Consider the following 17,950-nt stretch of genomic DNA (forward strand, 5'->3'; position numbering starts at 1 on the left):
CCCTGGATGAACAACCAAACCATGCTGGTTCCTCTCCAACAGCCCATTGTCTTTGAAATCGAGGGCTTTGATATTCTTCCAGGCTCCGGGCCTTTCTTCTTCCTCCTGGCTCTGCTGGTCTACATGCTGGTGCTGCTGGGTAACGGGGTGGTGGCGTGTGTCATCGTCCTGGACAAGAAGCTGCACAGACCCATGTTTGTGATGATCTGTCACCTGGTGGTGTGTGATCTGATGGGAGCCACGGCGGTGCTGCCTCACCTCATGATGGATTTTCTGATGGGTCAGAAGAAGATCATTTACCCAGCAGCCATCAGCCAGGCCTTCTGCATCCACGTCTACGGCACGGCTGTGCAGACCATCCTGGGTGCGATGGCTTATGACAGGTAAGCTCCTCAGGTGAACTCCTCCCAGATGCAGCTCATCTGCCTCTGTTCTCATGCTAACACGAAGAGAGCTTTGCTTTGTGCCTCATCAGTTTCTAACACCCCCAGAGTAAGAATGCCTCAATCATTTTTAAATTTATCAGGAAAAAATGAAGAATGTCTACTTTTAAGTAATTTTTGACTTTTAAACATGGAGCTTAATTTGGCCACATCAAAAGTGTGTTTGTAGTTGTGATATTCATTCCATTCTTATGACCTCATACTCAGAAATCTGCATTTGGAAGTTATAATTAGGATACAGGAATATCACATCTGGTAAGAATTAAATATGGGTTGTTTTTCTATTTTCAAGTTGTGATTCAAATTGTTTTGCTAAATTTTGTCTTGTTTAGGTCATGGATTCAGATTCTTCAAAACATTGAGCTTTTTGAGAGCAAAGAACATCAGAAAACGTTTGGCCACAGAGATCATTCAGACTTGTGTTATTTCAAAAAGAATCAAATTCCTGCACTTGTGTTTATCTTTTGAATACATTACATTTTTTAGGTGAACTCCTTCAGCTAAAACTTCCACCAGTGTGACTCAGAGAAAAATAGCTGGTAGAAACAGTGAAGTTTTCCAGATTCCTTGTATTTCTTCAAGATAATCAAGTGTAAATAAAATATGTGTCCAAACAAACAAGTGAACAACAATGAATGTCAAATCCATTCACATTTTGGTTTCCTAAAGTTCAGCCCACTGTTGTTTTTCCACATCCAAAGAATCCAAAGGGAACATTCTTAGAATATTCTAGCACACTGTATGGTCACATGACTTTCTAAATTCAAAGTATTTCCACACATTGGACTGAAATGATGGTTGATCAGTTTTTGATGACATCACAGATGTGTTGTCTGCCTTGATGTATCTAGTTATTTTACATTTTAGTAAAATAAACCTACCATGTCTCAATCGAAATGGCAATTTCCAATATTGTTCTAATTTATTTATTTCATTTTGAGATGATTTTAAAATGGGTTAAGTCAACTTAATTTGATTCGATTAACAACTAGCTTCAGACAGCTCAATCTGGTTACATAAATTGATTAATCGATTATTCGTTACATATGTTATTTAATATATATAAGTGAAGTTATTCACAATCTACTATTTATCATGCCTTTTACCCAGAATAATACAATTTTTAAATCACTTTACTATTTTTGCTCATACTAAATAAAAGTTTGCCCTCCTGTGGGTTCACCACCTTTAGGGGAGTCTGTGGGGTTCAGCTGCGTTCGAGTCTCAGGCCTCGATGTTCAGGTCACCTTTCTCAAAAGGCCTTGCCTTTCTCTAAGCCACAGTTTTAAATGAGAATGTTGTCCTTAATCTTTCCTGCCTTGATTAATAACAGTTGAATAAATTAATAATGTCAATCGATCCATCAATCAATAAATTAAAAAACACATCAATGAAAGATCCCCAGATGCCAAAACTGGCTGTTGAGATTAGGGGTGTCAAATTATCATGTTAATCGTGATTAATTTATCACAGAAAAATTAGCGCAATATACATTTTTTATTGTGTTAGTCTCATTTTTAATCTATAATGATTGTCATGTTATCAAATATAAGAAACAAAGGTCTAACTGTTTACTTGCATGAACGTTTTATTTGAACTCAGCTGGAAATGCCTGTAACATTGCTCTCAGGTCTTTGTGTCTGTGTAACGCTGTGTCCACGAACATCTTCACTGAACTAATCCATAGCTATTATCTATCTATGTGAAGGATAATGTCTGACGAGGTGTTCCTTATCATGAAAGAATGGGGTTCATAGAGAACTGATTGTATGGGACAATAAACTGTGGAATAAAATATGTCTACATATATTATGGTACTGATCAGAAGTTTGTGGTCAGCATTTTTTGGATTGCTCCAAAAATTATTTCTTCAATGAATTAATTACTAGTTACGATTAAATAATCACGCACAAAAATGAATCTCCTGGCAGCACTAGTTAAGAGATGAAGTGAGGTTGAAAGGGGCTGAAGTAGTTTTAGTTTAGCTGGGATCTCAAAACAAGACAATGTTTTGTTTAAAGAGTTTTTTCTGTTTTTTGTTCTGTGTTGTGTTGGACTTCAGTTGGACTTTTGGGTTGAGGTAGCTCGTTCTAATCAACCTCATACCGGAGTTGTCTTCCTACAGGAAGCTATCATTCATACATGCTGTTTGTTGGCAGGTATGTTGCTGTGTGCGAGCCGCTCAGGTATCAGACCATCATGACGTCGACACGGATGCATCTCTGTTGTGCTCTGGCCTGGTTGGTCGCCTTCGTGCTCATTGCCATCCTCTTCTCCTTTCACCTAAACGTGCCGCTGTGCGGCAAAACCATTCAGCATGTGTACTGCAGCAACCGCGGCATTCTGAACCTGGCCTGCATCCCCACCCCCGACAACAACCTCTACGGTCTGTGCGTCTCTCTTAGCATCAGAGCATCGGGTTCTTGTTTGCAATAATTGACTAATGAGCTTTCAATTATTTCCAGGACTTTCCATGACCTGGTCTTTGAGCACGGCAGTCTTCGTCATCATCGCTTTTTCTTACATCAAAATCCTGACTGTTACTTTGAAACAAGGCAGAACGGACAGCAGTGTGCGAAGCAAGGCCTTTCAAACCTGCTCGTCCCACCTCATGGTATACATCCTCTATCAGATAGCTCTACTTATTGTTATTGTGAGCCTCAGGTTCCCCACCGCCAAAAACATGTGGAAGTTCTGTAGCATCATGATCACCATCTTTCCTCCAGCTGTCAACCCCATCATCTATGGCTTGGTCAGCAAAGAGCTGCGCACCAGCATCATCCAGAACTTCTTTGGATGGGTCAAGAAAAAACAGCTTGGTTTTAGAACATCATAATTGTGGACCTAAAATTAGTGAAGAAGCTTCAAATGTTGTGATGTATAAAGCATTGAACCCTCGCAGAGAAGTCTGGTTACAGTCTGCTATGGTTACTATAATGTAAGAGGATAAACCTGATGAAGGCAAATGTATCTGTAATTGCTTTTTATTGCTCCTAAAACTAAGCATTAATTACAGATGAAGCACCTAAAGATGTGTAGGAGCGGCTTTCTGAGTTTGTGAACAAAGAGTTACAAAAATTATATTCTAAAATTCTCAAATTGCTTTTCTTCTGACAACTAAATGTCTAAATGTCTACCAAATTGTATCTCTGTTAAAGACCCATGAGGTGGTACATACTGTACCAGAATTAAGGAATGTTTTTCCGATTTTACACATGGGGTAAAAAGTTAGTTTTTGCTTGTATGTAGTCAGAAAAAAACTGTAATAATGGATTCCTATTGAGCTTTACTAACAACCACTGATGTTTTGTTCAAATATTAAGAACAATAAAAAAGGGAAAGGGAAAAAAAACCCACCTAAAAACCAAATGTAATAAGTTCTATCTGAACTTATTACTCTATCATGTACAAAAGCAGAAATTGTTCTTGTATTTTTATGAGATGAGATTAAAAATTATAGTTCATCTTGTGAAACATAATAAGGAGAAGTTTGATTTTTGAAAACCTGTTTGTGTGAATATAACATTTAAAAGGAATAAAATAATACATTAAGCAATCAAATTGCTCCTGAGAAGACTCCAAAACCAAGGTAAAAGTAAGAGTAAAAATCCTATATGCTGTAGTTTTCTCACCTCTAGGCTATACCCTGCCTTCCCTTAACGGTAGCTGGGTTTGGCTGCAGCAACCCTGTCACCTCAAAGAGGATTCAGCAGGTTCAACTCAATTCAATTCAATTTTATTTGTATAGCCCAAAATTTACAACAACAGTCGTCTCAATGGGCTTCGTACAGGTAATTGTAAGGTAAACATACAATAAAAAAGGATCATAAATGCATAGAATTCAATAAGATAATACTAAACTTTAACTAAGTAGACTTAACTAAACTGGCATCCCTGCTCTTAGACCCCCCTTCATGGTGAGGAAAAACTCCTAAAAAAAACGGATTCCGGAAAAAAATGAAGAAACCTCAAGGGTGCCCACATGAAGGAGGGATTCCTTCCCCAGGATGCACAGGCGATGTACCAGAACTCATAGAGAAGAATTAAGTTATCTAACCCTACAACTACATATTTAAAGTCCAGCAAATGATCTTCTTTCAGATGAAGTTGGGGGACGGCTGTGGGTGCAAGACGAGCCGGAGACAGGATCCACAACCAGGTGTAGGTGCAGGAGCAGTAGTAGAGGCAAGCCAGAAACAAGGCACACAGTCAATTAAAGGAGCACGGATGAGACAACTGGAGTCTGGAAGCACTGGAAAGAGGGACAGTACATGAATCGCACTGCACCAAACAGAGGCATGGAGAACTAAATGATAATAAATGATCAAGAATGTACGAAAGAAGGAGAGTAGAAGTAGGCGAGAATAGAGGACAGAACCCCAGTGTTACGGGGAGAGGATGAGGGAGTACCCAGGTGCAGAGAGGAGAGGAGGCAGGAGGTTGCAGGGAAACAGGAGCTTTAATAACTAAACTAAGGAAACCAAAAACCACTGCAAAAGCAGGCAAACCACAACTCGAAACTCGAAACACTTAACACGCAAAACTGGGGAAGAGGAGAATATGGACCAGCACAGGAGGAAGGGAAAGACAAGACTTAAATACATACAAGGGAACAAGACACAGGTGGAAACACTCAGGACTGATGGGGAAAGGTAAAACTTGAGACAGCAACAAAACAGGAAATGCTACAAAATAAAACAAGAAGTAACTCAAACAGGCCCGAACATAAAACAACTAGAACATAAAGGCAAAGAAACCTAAAACCGTGACACCCAGTGCACCATAGTTTCCCCAGCTTCAAACTTCTAGCAGCCTGATAACAACTTTATTGTTCCTGTTACTGTTAATTAAAACAAATGAACAGTACGGTAAATATTCTCTGAATACTAGCTAGTCTGACAATAAGCCTGTCCAAAGAGGAATGTTTTCCGTCTAACTTTGAATGTAGAAACTGTGTCTGCCTCTCTTACATGAGCTGGAAGCTTATTCCATAAAACAGGGACTTGGTGACTAAACGCTCTACCTCCAACTGTACTTTTACTAATTCTAGGAATCACAAGCAGTCCTGCATTTTGCGAAAAACGTGGTCTGACTTCTTAAGGAACTCTAAGGACATGCTGCTAACAAAGAATTACAGTAATCCAGCCTAGATGGATTACTGCATGGATGAGTTTTTCAGCATCACTTTTAGAAAGTATATTTCGGATCTTAGCCATATTCTGCAGGTGAAAAAAATGCAGTTTTACACACCTGAGATATGTGAGCCTTACTGTAAATGATAAATCCTGGTCAAATAAAACCTCTAGGTTTCTAACTGTGGAATTGGAGGCTATACTTATGCCATCCAGGGAGACTATCTGATCAGACAGAGCACCAGAAGAGGTTTAACAAGTGCACATTTAAAGGACTGTGACACATAACCTGTTTCCAGAGAGGTATTTATTATCATTAGTATGGATTCATTAATTAGGGGGAAGGTGTCATGATAGGTTATGACTAGAATAGACCCAGTCGCTGGAACCCGGAATGATCACGCATGAGGACTTGGCTGAGAAAGAGTTTTATTTTGTTCTTGGGTGTTGACGAGGAGATCTGTGGAGACAGTGGAGACGAGGAGTGGACCAAAAGGTACTCCTTTGCGTGTTGCAAACACTGTTGTGAAGAGGCAGGTGAGATGGAGTTAGCAGGTAACGAGGCGAGGCGTAGCGTGTCGTGGAGAGATGGCGTGGCTGAAGGTCTGGAAGGCGAGGTGCATTTAATAGTCAGGAGCTTGATAATGTACCCAGGTCGGCACTTGTGGTGGATGAAGTTTCTGATGACAGGAATGATAGTTTGGTTACTTGACTTGATAAAACGAGAGAATAACTTGGTAAACAAATATACACAAGAGACCAGGTACTGCACCATAGTCGGCAACGAACTGGCGATGAATACTGGAACAAGGTCATCTTAAATACTGGAGGGTTGATGAGGGAAGTGCGGACAGCTGGGTCCAATCTGTGGAGGAAGAGCCGAGAAGGGAGGGGGGAGGAGAGGACTCCCGGAGGTACCATGACAGCATGGACCCGGTAGAAGTCGTCAATAAAGGAGGGTCGAGGATGAGAGAACGGGAGATCCACGAACGTTCCTCAGGTCCATAACCCTCCCAATCCACAAGGAACTGGTGACCCTGACAATGGACGTCCAAAACCCGACTAACAGTGAAGGCGGGGGCGCCATCAATGATACGGGTGTGAGGTGGGGCAATGGAAGGCGGACAAAGCGGCATCTCCTGGACAGGTTTAATATGGGAAACGTGAAATGAAGGATGGATCTTGAGGGCCGCAGGCAAACGGAGACAGACACAGGAGGGATTTATGACCTTGTTGATTTCATACGGTCCCATGAACCGGGGGGCGAGTTTCCGAAAGGTGGACTGGATGGGTATGTTCCTGGACGAGAGCCAGACCCTTTGACCGGGTTAGTACGTGGGTCCTACCACCCTGTGTCAATTTGACATAGGGTGGTAGTTGTTCTCCTTAGTGCGGAGGACAGCCACCCTGGTCTGACTCCAGCTGCGCCTGCATCGCTGGAGGTGCTGTTGGACCGAGGGCATCACCAAATCGACTTCCTGCGACGGAAACAAAGGTGGTAGGTACCCAAGGGAGGCCTCGAATGGAGAGATACCTGTGGCAGATTAGGGGTGAGAGTTGTGGGCGTACTCTATCCACACCAGGTAAGTAGACCAGTCCGAGGTGTTATGAACATCTAAGCAACCGAGCGCCGCCTCCAACTCCTGATTAGCCTGCTTGACCGTTACATTGTGGATGATAGCCCAAAGAGAGGCTGATGGTGGCTCCTAGGGCAGAGCAGAAAGCCTTCCATAACTGCGAGATGAACTGTAGGCCCCAGTCAGACACAATGTCGGTTGGTCTTCCATGGTTTTCAGGAGGGAAGAAGAAAAAAGGATGTTAGACAGGGGAGAATGGGGGGGGGGGGGTGTCCAAGAGAAGTGGGGGCCCATAAAGAGTGTTGTAAACAAGACCCAACCAGGCTCAATCACAGTTGGAATTTTGGAGAAGGCCGGGGCTCGAGGGCACGGACCACAACCCACACCACAATGACTCTTGCCACAGAGCTCAGGGTTCCCTCTCCCTGCGTGGAGAAAGGACCGCCGTGCCCAGGAACGCGGCCCCCGTTGCAGAGGGCCCGCACCACCAAGACACCGTCTAGATGAGTTCAATGATGTGATCTTCACCTTCAGCTGCAAACAACTGGATGAGACTATTTGCTTCAGCCTCATTGACGTCCTGCTGTATGTCCTGGAGGTACTGTGTTTTTCTATGCATGGAAGGAGCTGCTCCGTTTGCTCTTTCAGGTGACCTGCTGCTGCATGTTTATGTGTCTGCCTGTCCTCCACAGAGCTCTGCTACCCTGGATGAACAACCAAACCATGCTGGTTCCTCTCCAACAGCCCATTGTCTTTGAAATCGAGGGCTTTGATATTCTTCCAGGCTCCGGGCCTTTCTTCTTCCTCCTGGCTCTGCTGGTCTACATGCTGGTGCTGCTGGGTAACGGGGTGGTGGCGTGTGTCATCATCCTGGACAAGAAGCTGCACAGACCCATGTTTGTGATGATCTGTCACCTGGTGGTGTGTGATCTGATGGGAGCCACGGCGGTGCTGCCTCACCTCATGATGGATTTTCTGATGGGTCAGAAGAAGATCATTTACCCAGCAGCCATCAGCCAGGCCTTCTGCATCCACTTCTACGGCGTGGCCGTGCAGACCATCCTGGGTGCGATGGCTTATGATAGGTAAGCTCCTCAGGTGAACTCCTCCCAGATGCATCTCATCTGTTGCTGTTCTCATACTAACACGAACAGAGCTCTGCTTTTCTGTCTCATGCTCTTCATCAGTTTCTGACACCCCCAAAGTGAGATTTATCAGGAAAACTTTGAGAATGTCTACTTGTAAGTCATTTTTAACTTTTGAACGTTGAGCTTAGTAAAGCCACATCAAAAGTGTGTTTGTAGTTTTGATGTTTATTCTCTTTTCGTGCCCTTATACTCTGCATTTGGAAGTTATAATTCGGGGCTGCCCTCCTGGTTGGGCTGGGGCGGCGCTCTCTTTCCCCCCGTGCCTCCCGGCTCTCTGGCTCTGGGGGCCTCGCGGCGGTCCTGCTGGCCCTGGTGGCGGGCTGGGTCGCCCGGGTGGCAGTTGTTCCCTGCCTGTTGCCGTGTGGCGTTGGGGGTTCCGGCTGCCGCTGCTGATGCGGCGGGTATCTTGGTGTGGGGATGGCTGGGCACTCTCCTTCCTTCTTGTCACGTTCCACCGTCCATTTTAGAAAACCATAAACACTCACCTGAGCACAGGTGTTAGCTCACCTTTGCACTAACAGTTTGCATGATTGAATGACTGAAATATTTCACACTAGTTGGTTTAAAGGCATAAGTATGCGTGTGTGAACACTATCTGTTTTGTGTACATGTTGACATGTGGACGTTTTTTTTCTTTCTTTCAGCCAGCAGGTGTGTTGATAACATTTGAGTGTGTGTGTGGACAGGCCCCGCCCTTTTTGTACTACATTTGAACCTTACCGTAATGATAAACAACCAGTAAACATGTTGCTTTATGCTGCTTCATGGTCTTTCTTCAAGATAATCAAGTGTAAATTAAATATGTGTACAAACAAACAAGTAAATAAGAATGAATGTCTTCACAGAACTAATCCACGGCTATTATCCATCTATGTAAAGGATAAAGTCTGACAAGGTGTTCTTTATCATGAAGTAATGGGGTTCATTGAGAACTGATTGTATGGGACAATAAACTGTGGAATAAAATATGTCTACATATATTATCGTACTGATTTTGGTTTTTTTGGTCAGTATTTTTTGGTTTGCTCAGAAAATTGTTTCTGCTGTTTTTTAGGGGTCAAATTTAAGCTTTCTGGACCTGATGTTTTGTTTTGTGTTTTATTTTTATTTTTCAATTGTTCGAGACCGAGAAAACTCCCCGTTAGTGGTGTTATATCAGGAAAACTTCATAAAGCCATTTTTTTTGTGACACAATGCCACAAATATCTCAGAATGAGGCTTTTTACAGCAAGTATTATGTTAAAAGTAGTTAAGCTTAAAAATAGATTAATTTGATGAATTAATTACTGGTCGCATGAATAAATCACACACAAAAATGAATCTCCTGACAGCCCTAATTGAGAGATGAAGTGACTCTTCTCTAGTGAGAAAACGTATTGTTTGAGGTCGAAAGGGGCTGAAGTAGTTGGATTCTCAAACCAAAACAATGTTCTAAAGAAAGTCTTTTTTTTGCTGTTCTCAAGATGCCCGGTGAGAGGTGGACGATTACCTGTAACTCTCAGATCAACCCTTCAACACCAGAAGTCTGAAATAACACATGCTCTTTGACGTACTTAAACTTTTTGACAGGGTGAATCAGCTAAGTAAGACGGAGAAAAGTAGATTTGAAAATGAAACACAAAAGTAACATAAAATGATGCACAATAGTCCAAAGCCTCCTCTCTCCTCAACAAAATCCACTAGCATTACATTAATTGTGTAAATTGTGATAAAAGGTTGTGGTAGTTGCAAGAATGTCAAGGATTGAACCAGGACACTGGAGTTTTTCAGTTGGACTTTTGGGTTGAGGTAGCTCGTTCTAATCAACCTCATACCGGAGTTGTCTTCCTACAGGAAGCTCTCATTCATACATGCTGTTTGTTGGCAGGTATGTCGCTGTGTGCGAGCCGCTCAGATATCAGACCATCATGACGTCGACACGGATGCATCTCTGTTGTGCTCTGGCCTGGTTGGTCGCCTTCGTGCTCATTGCCATCCTCTTCTCCTTTCACCTAAACGTGCCGCTGTGCGGCAAAACCATTCAGCATGTGTACTGCAGCAACCGCGGCATTCTGAACCTGGCCTGCATCCCCACCCCCGACAACAATGTCTACGGTCTGTGCGACGTGTGCGTCTCTCTTAGCATCAGAGCATCGGGTTCTTGTTTGCAATCCTTGACTAATGAGCTTTCAATTATTTCCAGGACTTTCCATGACCTGGTCTTTGAGCACGGCAGTCTTCGTCATCATCGCTTTTTCCTACATCAAAATCCTGACTGTTACTTTGAAACAAGGCAGAACAGACAGCAGTGTGCGAAGCAAGGCCTTTCAAACCTGCTCGTCCCACCTCATGGTATACATCCTCTATCAGATAGCTCTACTTATTGTTATTGTGAGCCTCAGGTTCCCCACCGCCAAAAACATGTGGAAGTTCTGTAGCATCATGATCACCATCTTTCCTCCAGCTGTCAACCCCATCATCTATGGCTTGGTCAGCAAAGAGCTGCGCACCAGCATCATCCAGAACTTCTTTGGATGGGTCAAGAAAAAACAGCTTGGTTTTAGAACATCATGATTGTGGACCTAAAATTAGATAAGAAGCTTCAAATGTTGTGATGTATAAAGCATTGAACCCTCGCAGAGAGGTCTGGTTACAGTCTGCTATGGTTACTATAATGTAAGAAGATAAACCTGATAAAGACAAATGTATCTGTAATTGCTTTTTATTTAGTGAGTTTGTGAACAAAGAGTTACAAAAATTATATTCTACGGTTCTCACATTTCTTTTTTCTTCTGACAACTAAATGTCTAAAAATTGTATCTTTGTTAAAGACCCATGAGGTGGTACATACCAGAATTAAGTATGTTTTTCCGATTTCACACATTGGGGAAAAAGTTTGTTTTTGTTTGTTTGCAGTCAGTCAGAGAAAAATCTGAAATAATGGATTTCTATTGAGCTTTACTAACAACCACTGATGTTTGGTTCAAATATTAAGAAAAATAAAAAGGGAAAGTGAAGAAACCCCCACAAAAAATCAAATATTATAAGTTCTAGCTTAACTTATTAACCTATTGTGAACCAAAGTAGAAACTGTTCTTGTATTTTTACTTTTCATGAATTTAGGTGAGATAAAATAAAAGTTAATGTTGTGAAACATAATAAAGAGAAGTTTGATTTTTGAAAACCTGTTCGTGGGAATGTAAAATTCACAAGTATTAAATAAAAAATTAAGAACCAAATCAATTATCACCTGAGACGACTCCAAAAACACCAACAGTAAAAATCCTTCCAAAAACGTAAACATGCATTCATAAAACAAATATTCTATTGTTTATATTAACATAACAAAAAGCTCTGTTGTTTTTCTGCCTCATTCTGTCTTTTCAGCAGCTTCATGTCAGATCTGAAGTAAAATGCATGAACTATCATTTATAAATTGTTCAATTGTTCAACTGTTCTATTGAAATGTTTTTTGAAAAAAATTATTTATCTTGCCAGACAGGAAAACACAATAATTTTACTTAAAACAAGGGTCTTTTTCCTTTTTTAGGATTTAAATTAATCTGTGTTCGATGGGACCATGCTGCTCTGTGTTGGGCGGGTGCTATGATAATGACCACAACAGTAGTTCATCAGGAACTCACCTCTAAATTGTGGGTGGGAGTGTTGGTGCAGAGCAACCCCGCCCCCTTCTCATCATCCGTCTGTTTACACGCTCTCCCGCTAGCTTACACCACCTCACACCGTAACATAATATTACTGGTACAACAAAAATGGCGAGCAATGTTTGAGCTAACCATCCGTGCAGTTCTGACCCAGATTCCAGCTTTAATGAGGAAAACAAAGACGTTCATGGATCTCTGTTTGTCTCAAAGGGATGCATCAGAATGGAGTGAAGCAGGGAGCTTGTGTTCCACCATGGTAACTTGTACACAGTACTGGTTTTAGGTACGGGCAGTACTGAGGGTTGCCCAGGCCGACAATTCAAAGGGGGCCGGCTCAGGGCTTGGATAGAAAAAAAATCTGTGGGCCGAAAGAATTGGGCCAAAATTCCAGCAACAGTTTTTTAAAACATTGTAAAGACTTACAGAAAACATTTGACTGCTGACATTCCCAAAAAAGGGTATATAACAAAGCACTGAGATGAACTTTTGTTATTGACCAAATACTTATTTTCCACTATAATTTACAAATAAATTCTTTAAAAATCAGACAATGTGATTTTCTGGATATTTTGTCTCATTTTGTCTCTCATAGTTGAAGTAAACCCATGATGAAAATTACAGGCTTCTCTTATCTTTTTAAGTGGGAGAACTGGCATAGTTGGTGGTTGACTAAAAACTATCTCTTGCCACTTTATGTTCATGCAGTTTGCAGGAAAAGTTCTTCTTGCTTCTTTTCAACATTACACCAATCTGTGACAATCATCCATCACAGGATGGAAAGACTGCAAATGTTTTAATGTCAAATGACATCACTAAATCCATTTTCGACCTTACCATTAAAACAAAGCCTGGGGTAATAGAGCCAACATAGGGTAATTATGGGACAGCCCCATTTTCGACTTAGCATCAAACGCTTTCAGTCCAGAAATGCCCGTCGCTTAGAGAAGCTCCTCTGTCAGACCACAAAATCGCTGTTAGAAATGTGTTGGAGGCTGAACTGGGTTCAGGAGTTGATGACGTGCTTCAGGCTGCCGGCAGCATGGGACTGCTATCTCCAAGGTGCAGCTGACAGACGCCAAAGACACAATGAAGCTGCATAAAGGAGAGCATGTTAGATCAAACGGGTCAGAGCAGCGTGTTCACGCAGACAGGAGAAGGGCATAACGGCTTCCTTTCCTTCTCCACACCTTCTCTTCTCTTGTGTAGTAATGACTGAACACTGACACATTTCTAAATTCAGCTGCATTGTTTTTGCATTTTACACAAGGAGCTCACATGTTTACCTGAGACTAACTGTAGTGTTTCTGGTTGCTGAATAGCCTTCGTTGTCATCTCTGTTCTGGGGGAGCTCTCATATGTCCACTTTTCTCCACAGAGCTCTACAACACGAGATGAACAACCAAACCATGCTGGTTCCTCTCCAACAGCCCATTGTCTTTGAAATCGAGGGCTTTGATATTCTTCCAGGCTCCGGGCCTTTCTTCTTCCTCCTGGCTCTGCTATTCTACATGCTGGTGCTGCTGGGTAACGGGGTGGTGGTGTGTGTCATCGTCCTGGACAAGAAGCTGCACAGACCCATGTTTGTGATGATCTGTCACCTGGTGGTGTGTGATCTGATGGGAGCCACGGCGGTGCTGCCTCACCTCATGATGGACTTTCTGATGGGTCAGAAGAAGATCGTTTACCTGGCAGCCATCAGCCAGGCCTTCTGCGTCCATGTCTATGGCGTGGCCATGCAGACCATCCTGGGTGCGATGGCTTATGACAGGTGACACTGAGGGTTTTTACACATTTTCTTGAACCTGATCTGAACCTCAGTTTTGCCTTTTTGCAGTTTTGTGTTTGAACCAACTTCTTTCAGAGAAGATTATTCTTTATCTTGAAGGGTTCAAATATTTTTGGGGTTTTTAAATAAAACAATTTCCTCAAAATTGTCATCTGACTTATAACCCCTTTTATAGTTAAATTTTTAGTTATTTTTTATATCAACATAGACCATATTTGGGATTTTCCCCTCAACACAGTGGTGTGTTTGTAGGTACGTTGCTGTGTGTGAGCCGCTCAGGTATCACACCATCATGACATCAGCCCGGCTGCACTTCTGCTGTGCTCTGGCCTGGATCGTGGCGCTGGTGCTGATCGCCGTGCTCTTTTCCTTCCATATGAACGCCCCTTTGTGTGGTCACATCATTCGACATGTCTACTGCAGCAACAGAGGCATCCTCAACCTGGCGTGCTCCCCCACCCCAACCAACAACATCTACGGTCAGTGCTGTTTTAGAACAGAGTTCCTTTAAGGATATTTGTGGTTTTACATCATTAATATTGACTCATCTCATTTTCTTGAACTGTTGTTTGTCAAATGAGAAAAAGATTGCCTTAATTCTTTCCTGATTTCTGACACAGGTCTGTGCATGACCTGGTCTGTGAGCTCGGTGGTCTTCATCATCATTGCTTTCTCCTACATCAGAATCCTGACGGATTCCTACAAACAGTGCAGAACAGACAGCAAGCGCTCCGTTGGTTCTGCACTGGTGCGCAGCAAAGCCTTCCAGACCTGTGCCCCCCACCTCGTTATCTACACACTCTTTGAGATAGCGTCCTTTATCATAATTGTGAGTTACAGGTTCCCCTCTGTCCACCCAAACCTCATCAAGTTCTTCAGTATTCTACTTATTATCATACCCCCCGCAATTAACCCGGTCATCTACGGACTGGTCATCAAAGATCTGCGCACCAGCATCATTCCGATTTTCACCAGAGTCTAACAAAAGCTGAAGAACCCATTTCTGGGGCATCTTCTCACACAAGGGCAGCTGGAGATCAATCAGAAACCTTTCCTACAACAGACTGCAAAACCCCCAAGAAAGAATGAAGGGACAGAGCCAGTGGCGTTCAATCCAAGGCTCTGAGGGGCAGTGTCCTGCTTGTTTTTCAGATTTTACTGTACCATCTGCAGCCAAATACCTTTATCAGGTATGCCCATCAGCAAGAAGAATTAAAAGTACCCTGGATGTTAAAGTTGGGCCTTCTGCTGGATAGACTAAAGAGTGACAAATCAACTGCAGAGCAGGAATAAACCCTTTGAAAAGCAGAAGAGCAGCATGTCTCATAGTGAGAGTGAGAGGTCTGATGTTACAAACTGTCAGAATGAATGTAAAACATTCATGGAACGTGGAAACGGGAGCACTACAAACACTCCTACAAAAGACAATTGTCAGGTTTTAAGTCATAATTGTTACGTGATAAAACCAATGTGAGGATTAAGGCAGATAAAACACTTTTTTCATGTGTTGAACTCACAGATTTATGCCTTGGTCAAAACTGCCTGCTGGTGATCTGGGCTGTCTGTGGGTGAGAAAATGGGCAAAAATGTACGGGGCATCCTGTTACCCCACTGAAATTGTTCCTGGTTTTATCAGTTTTACATGTATGTTCAGATAATTTAAACAACAGCGAAAAAGTTCATGCACATTTCTTGCTGCAGGCATGCTGCTGGCAACAGTTTATAGTAAACAGTTATACAACACATAAAGGTAAGTAAGGGGAAGTGGGGGAAACGCAGGCGAGTTGGATTGATTTTAATCATTTTTTGGAACCCTCTTCAAACCTAATGCACTACGCAGGAAGCCTGATGTGTTGATAAGAGAGGAATTCAGACAACCAAATTGTAGTTTGTGTGGAAATCTAACAAGCATCTTATGTATCACCTATACACCCCGTGCATGCAGCATTCCCACATGGTCAGTAAGACGCCAGAACTTGCACCTTACTAACAACCAATTTGTGGCATAGGGTCACCGTATTTTGGGGCATTTTTAAATGTAATCCCTAGATTTCCCCACTTAAGGATCAATTAAACCAACTATGACAAACAGTCAAAATTAAAATGAAAAATCAACATGGAAAATTGAAATTAGATAGAAAACATGGCCATATTTGCTGTATCTATACAAACAATGTGTATAATGTAGTAACACTTTGATAGATGCAGCAGAGAGACATGAAAAGAGGAACTTTGAGCTTTTATTTTGGAATGCATAACGTTGTACATCGCACATGTGTCATCATCCTCTCCCCTACCCACACTCATGGTGCAAAAATAGAAGTAAACACAACAGGATGAAATAACTTAGGGTGAAACAACAAAACTGCCAGATGAAAGGGCACGTAGGTAAAAGATAAACCCGTGCTCAACCCTATCTCAACCAGAGCAGGTAAAGGGTATTGGATCCCCCAATTACCTGTGCTGCCAGCTCTTTCAGGAGACCCAACGCGCGTGTGACTGCCACTGCAGTAATTTGACATAAGGAAAACCAAATAAAACAAAAACAGACCAAGTTAAAGTTCACTAAGCTGATGAACGAGAATGTTATGTTTGTTCCTCCCTTTTCTGCTTCATCTCCTCAGTGCATAACCGTCAGCCAGCTTCTGTGTTTGGTCTATCAGTCTCTAATCCCTGATTACGTTTAGTTCTTATCCATGTTTACCTCACGATCAAATCAGATTTCAATAACCATTCACTCCATTTTATTTTGTCTTAGGAATCCCTCCTTGACTTTTGGTTTTTCACCACAAATACTTGAACCCCTTTGCTGCTTTGACTCCCTTAGGCATTTGAGGAAGTGAGAAAGGAGTGACCTGCTGCTAAAACCTGAATGTCACCAGTAATGTCTGTGGAGTCTAACATTGTATAATACGTTCTTTTTAAAAACACGCTGCATTTTACATTCATTCATACGTTGCATCGTTTTACTTCATACAATCTTTACTTCTTGAAGACTGTAAACTCTCAGGACTTGATCAACTTTGGTCTCAGAACAAATAAACCTAATTCCATCAGCTGTAAAACTGCTGTTATTACTCATTGCGCTACATGATACTGTCCACAATTATCAGTGAAACAGTAAAAATGACAATGTTGTTTATCTTCTGTTTCTGTTTCCTCGAGTGCAGGCTCATGACGACTGCTGGAGCCTATCCAAACTACTTTAGCACAAATGCAGGATACAGCCTACACTCACTGGCTGACCACTCTAATAGGTCGACCTTGCTAGTAATAGATGGTGGACCACCTTTTGCCTTCAGAAATGCTTTAAGCCTTGGTGGCATAGATTCAACAAGGTTCTTTAAACATTCCTCAGAGTTTGGTCTATATTGACATGACAGCATCACACTGTTGATGCAGATTTGTCAGCTGAACCCATGATGCCAATCTCCTGTTCCATCACATCCCAAAGGTGATCTATTGGGTTGAGATCTGGTCACTGTGGAGACCATTTGAGTACAGTGAACTCATTGCCATGTTGAAGAAACCAGTCTGAGATGATTCCAGCTTTATGACATGGAGCCTTATCCTGCTGGAAGTGGCCATCAGGAGATGGTACACTGTGGTCATAATGGGAAAAACATGGTCAGCAACAAAACTCAGGTAGGCTGTGGAGTTGTAACCAGGGATGTTCCAAACAGGTTTTTTTGGGCCTGATCCAATTTTGAGACATTTGATTTTGCGTACCTGCTGATATGAAGTCCCAACTTTTGTAACACATAAAAAAATGAAAAAAATTAATAATAATAATAATCCAGGTTTTCTTTTCTAACTTTCATTTATTAATGTTCTTTTATCAATTAACACTTAAACAGAGCACTTGTGTAGCTTTGAAAAGCAAGTAAAAGGAATGCAAATATTAACTAGGACTAGAAGTTGGTAATTAGTCATGTGAGAAAGGTTTGGTGAATGCAGTTTTAGGATCTTCAGAACCAACGAATATTTTTGTTTAGATGCAATTCACATCACAATTAAACATTTTGAAAAATTAATAATCATTTTCCTTTAGATTTCTTTCTTGTATCATAACGATGAATATTAAGGAATAGCTTATGTCAGTGTAACTATTCATTAGCTTTGGTTGTTTTTTTCAAGACCAGGTGTCCATTTGCACGGATATGACATTTTAGGTTTTATTACCATAGTAGTTAATTCTGCTTAACTCAAATCCTGAGAAG

General features: G+C 41.9%; 3 protein-coding genes across 3 annotated transcripts; all 3 read left to right on the forward strand.

Moving 5' to 3' along the window:
* LOC110016441 (olfactory receptor 2A12-like) lies at nucleotides 1-3,578 on the forward strand. The gene is made up of 3 exons (XM_023962795.1): nucleotides 1-383; nucleotides 2,603-2,855; nucleotides 2,887-3,578. Exons 1-3 carry the CDS (start codon nucleotides 7-9, stop codon nucleotides 3,277-3,279), a joined length of 1,023 nt encoding a protein of 340 aa, XP_023818563.1. The 5' UTR covers nucleotides 1-6; the 3' UTR covers nucleotides 3,280-3,578.
* Nucleotides 3,579-7,690: 4,112 nt separating this feature from the next.
* LOC101159127 (olfactory receptor 2A12-like) lies at nucleotides 7,691-10,853 on the forward strand. The gene is made up of 3 exons (XM_020709199.2): nucleotides 7,691-8,237; nucleotides 10,168-10,394; nucleotides 10,483-10,853. The coding sequence occupies exons 1-3, from the start codon at nucleotides 7,816-7,818 to the stop codon at nucleotides 10,851-10,853; spliced, it is 1,020 nt and encodes a 339-aa protein (XP_020564858.1). The 5' UTR covers nucleotides 7,691-7,815.
* Nucleotides 10,854-13,237: 2,384 nt separating this feature from the next.
* Nucleotides 13,238-14,712, forward strand: LOC105355679 (olfactory receptor 52E4-like). The gene is made up of 3 exons (XM_011483881.3): nucleotides 13,238-13,712; nucleotides 13,983-14,209; nucleotides 14,351-14,712. Exons 1-3 carry the CDS (start codon nucleotides 13,336-13,338, stop codon nucleotides 14,710-14,712), a joined length of 966 nt encoding a protein of 321 aa, XP_011482183.3. The 5' UTR covers nucleotides 13,238-13,335.
* The last annotated feature ends 3,238 nt before the right edge of the window (nucleotides 14,713-17,950 follow it).

This window comes from Oryzias latipes, chromosome 14, assembly GCF_002234675.1.
Source record: "Oryzias latipes chromosome 14, ASM223467v1".
Lineage (NCBI taxonomy): Eukaryota > Metazoa > Chordata > Actinopteri > Beloniformes > Adrianichthyidae > Oryzias > Oryzias latipes.